General features: G+C 40.5%; 1 protein-coding gene across 1 annotated transcript in view; it reads right to left on the bottom strand.

The window, feature by feature from the left end:
* Positions 1-3,976, bottom strand: part of LOC134862713 (NACHT, LRR and PYD domains-containing protein 12-like) — an 82,024-nt gene extending 78,048 nt beyond the window's left edge. Inside the window, 2 exon segments of the mRNA XM_063880734.1 lie at positions 3,250-3,405; positions 3,736-3,976. Of these exon segments, the coding sequence (XP_063736804.1) occupies positions 3,250-3,374 (125 nt within the window). The 5' untranslated portion in view covers positions 3,375-3,405; positions 3,736-3,976.
* Between the last annotated feature and the right edge of the window lie 462 nt (positions 3,977-4,438).

Here is a 4,438-nt window from a genome sequence, read left to right as displayed (position 1 = left end):
GTGGCTAACGCTGGTTTAAAAGTTTGTTCCCCACTGACTCAGCAATTTTTTTGAGCCCCCCAATCATTCCCTGTGATGGGGCTATAAAGGAACGTTTAGAGGATAGACTGTACATATGAATGTATAAAGTTTAGAGTACGGACTGAATAAATGGAGTCTGGCAGTCTGACTTCCTGCTTCACCTTTAACGCCCTCACCTGTCTTCAGCTCCTCCTCTCGTCTCATAACCAGCCTTACCAGAGGAATGTGATTATACCGGGATTACATTCAGTGAGATATAAACAGACATGCAGCAAGGAAACACCCTGCATTAAAAACCTGACTGAAGTTAAACTGTGCAGCTGGTTCGCAGCCAACAAATGATCCCTTAATGTGAATAAAACAAATGACGTGTTATTGAATGCAAAGAGTATGAGCAATATGTATCCCTCTATACGCATCTGGAATGCAGATATTGAAAAAGTTGTTGTCACCAGATTTTTGGGACTCCGTGATGATGACACACTGAACTGGAAGCATCACATGAGTTAGGTACAAACTAAACTATCTAAAACAGTGGTTCTCAACTGGTGGGTCACGACCCAAAAGTGGGTCGCAGATACCCAAGTAAAAAAAACCTTTTATTCTGAAGGCCAACATTTCTAATGGTGCGCGTGCAAAGCGGTTGGACTGGAAATGTCGGAGAACAGAAACAGTTTTGATCAACATTACTGCATGTTGGTCCCCACGGAGAATACCTGCAGTAGAACTACTCTTTATACATCCATGAGATTTAACGTTCCTTTGTATAACGAAAACATGTGAAGGCTGTCTTTCATTTTGACCCCCAGAACAATGGGGGCTATCTACCCTTATCCACAGTCTAAATCCACACAGCTTCTCCTCTCTGTGAGGAGCAGCAGCTTCAGCTGGCAGAACAGAGTAAAGAGAAATGGCATAAAGATGATTAAATATGTCGGTAATAATAGATGTATTTATGGTCCTCTCAGAGTACCAGAATGTGTAGTTTACATGTTAGTATTTAGAAAGTCTCAGGGGTTGGGTTTTCAACATGTCACATTCTTCCTGTGTGGTGAGTTTCCAGGATTGGTTCCAAGTCTGTCTTTTTATTTAATACAAAACATATTTGTCTTCTTTATTTCATAAAGTTCAATTCTGATTCTAGAAAGCGTGATGACCCTCACCAGTTTACACTTTTAAAAGAAGTATACTTTAGTTCTGTGAAGGGATATAATCTGCCTTGCATGCATATCTATCTCTTTAGATATAGATATATATGTTCAAAACCGTGGCTCCTGATTTATGGAGCAAGGAGACAGTGGGTCCTGAGGCTTGACCAGTTGAGAACCACTGATCTAAAACAATAGGTATTTTTATCGAGCGAGGAACACTTCTGATGAGACAGCACTCAGAACTCTATATGATAGTCTCGTTCTATCTTACATTAACTACTGCTCTGAAATATGGGGACACACATACATAACAGATCTACAAGAAATAATCGTATCCCAAAAACAGTACTAAGAACAATATGTGGTGTAGGAACATGTGAACACACAACACCGCTATTTAAAACTCAATCTGTTCAAATGTGTTGACCTGGTTCACTTTAAACAGCGCTGGTGATGCACGATATCTTCTACAACAGAGTGCCCCAAAATGTCCAAAATCAGTTCCAAATTACAGTCAGCAAGTACCCAAGCAAACTACCAGTGTGTGTAGAAAGCCCTGCAGAACAACCCTTACAGCACACAGCTTATCCATATTAGGAGCAACACTATGGGATGGACCTCACCGTCTCTCTCGAGCGTTAACTGTCACAAACAATTTCAATCAAGATCCAGAAATACTTTGTGAACAGACTACTCAAAGGAACCAGAGATGGTCAACAGTCCTAGCTGCAGTGCTTTCTGTTTATGGACTTATTATTTGTTTGTTCCTCATTGTGCTTTTTGATTTCCATACATAATATGGAATTTTGTTTCTACAGATCTTGAGGTTCTGACCATTCGCTCAGAGCAGAGCTGGAAAAGGTTATTCCCTTAGTGTACTATGCTGAGAGTCACTCTTCAGAGACAGACAGCTGGAGACTGGAGCCTCTGCTCTCTGTCTGTGGAAACAACACATGTTTTACACACACCATTAGTTCATTAAAGAGCAGATTCTGACTTCTGACTGTTTAACCAATGAAAGGTTTTTAGACTTGTTTGGAGCTTTGTGTTTGAGGGACGCTGTCTTTACAATTCAGTTATGAGAGAGAAAAGTTATACAGGTTAGAGGACAGACTGTATATATACAGTTATACAGGTTAGAGGACAGACTGTATATATACAGTTATACAGGTTAGAGGACAGACTGTATATATACTGTTATACAGGTTAGAGGACAGACTGTATATATACTGTTATACAGGTTAGAGGACAGACTGTATATATACTGTTATACAGGTTAGAGGACAGACTGTATATATACTGTTATACAGGTTAGAGGACAGACTGTATATATACTGTTATACAGGTTAGAGGACAGACTGTATATATACTGTTATACAGGTTAGAGGACAGACTGTATATATACAGTTATACAGGTCAGAGGACATACTGTATATATACTGTTATACAGGTTAGAGGACAGACTGTATATATACAGTTATACAGGTTAGAGGACAGACTGTATATATACAGTTATACAGGTTAGAGGACAGACTGTATATATACTGTTATACAGGTTAGAGGACAGACTGTATATATACAGTTATACAGGTTAGAGGACAGACTGTATATATACTGTTATACAGGTTAGAGGACAGACTGTATATATACTGTTATACAGGTTAGAGGACAGACTGTATATATACTGTTATACAGGTTAGAGGACAGACTTACAGTTATACAGGTTAGAGGACAGACTGTATATATACAGTTATACAGGTTAGAGGACAGACTGTATATATACAGTTATACAGGTTAGAGGACAGACTGTATATATACAGTTATACAGGTTAGAGGACAGACTGTATATATACAGTTATACAGGTTAGAGGACAGACTGTATATATACTGTTATACAGGTTAGAGGACAGACTGTATATATACTGTTATACAGGTTCGTTCAGAGCAGATCTGGAACAGCTATTTATTTAGTGTATTCCTGTACTGCCCTCATGGAAATGATTAAAGAACAGGTTAGATTATCAGGTAACATAGAAACTGAATCCTCTTCAGGTCAGGTTACAGTAGAGACTCTTACTCTGTGTCTGAGGGTCCAGGTTCATTCCTGAAGTCTGGAGGATATTCTTTAGACCGGTCACTCTTCAGAGACAGACAGCTGGAGACTGGAGATCTGTCCTCTTCCTCATCTTTTAAACCACTCATTTTCTGCAGTCTGAGAGATAAACCAGTAACACTGGACACACACACACACACACACACACACACACACACACACACACACACACACACACACACACACACACACACACACACACACACACACACACCTTGGTTAAAATACATCAGTCAGACTTCAGACGGTCCGCTCCCATCTTGACTGCGCTGGGCTGTCACATGGTATGTAACTCTGAATCAGAAACCAGGAAATAAAAACTGTACAGCTCTTGCAGAAGTCTCATTGGACTCTAGGACGCTGATCTTTAATCCAGAAGTGATGTTCTGACATCAGTCTAACAGAGTACAGAATGAATGTGTTTAAAGCAGAGCCTGGTGTAACACTCACCCTGTCCTCCTCCTCTCTGTCCAAGTGTGAAATGGAGTCTGGCAGTCTGACTCCCTGCTTTCAGTTTCACTTCCTCCCTGTCTGCAGCTCTTCCTCTAGTCTCATAACCAGCCTTACCAGAGGAATGTGATCATACCGGGATTACATTCAGTGAGATATAAACAGACATGCAGCAAGGAAACACCCTGCATTAAAAACCTGACTGAAGTTAAAGTGTGTAGGTATTTAAGAGCTCTACTTTAACTGAGCATTAAATCACTCCCTCTTTTATTCAGTGGAGGAAATAAGTATTTGATCCCCTGACAATTTAGTTACTTTACCCACTGACAAAGAAATGAGCAGTGTGCAATTTTTACGGTAGCTTTACTTTAGCAGTGAGAGACAGAATATCAACAAAACAAAAACTGAAGAGCATCTTATGTTGGAGCATGGTGTTTGTTACGGCCCAGCCATGACCACTCTGGTTTCTGTACTGGGTTTGGGTCCTGCCTTCCAACCATAGGCTGACAGAACGACCCATCCAGATATAGACCCAGCTGTTTTGGGCTTTGATATTGAGAGTGGAAGAGGGCCTCGTGTAGAGAGGCCAAAGAGGCTGCCCTCAAAATGGCATATATGGAGGTGGCTAACAAGCCATGGATTAAGCTTGTTGCCCGACTGAATCAGAACATTTTTTGCCAGCCTCAAATCACTTCCTGTGATG

The sequence above is a fragment of the Eleginops maclovinus genome, chromosome 4 (genome assembly GCF_036324505.1).
Source record: "Eleginops maclovinus isolate JMC-PN-2008 ecotype Puerto Natales chromosome 4, JC_Emac_rtc_rv5, whole genome shotgun sequence".
Lineage (NCBI taxonomy): Eukaryota > Metazoa > Chordata > Actinopteri > Perciformes > Eleginopidae > Eleginops > Eleginops maclovinus.
This window is presented reverse-complemented; position numbering and strand designations above follow the sequence as displayed.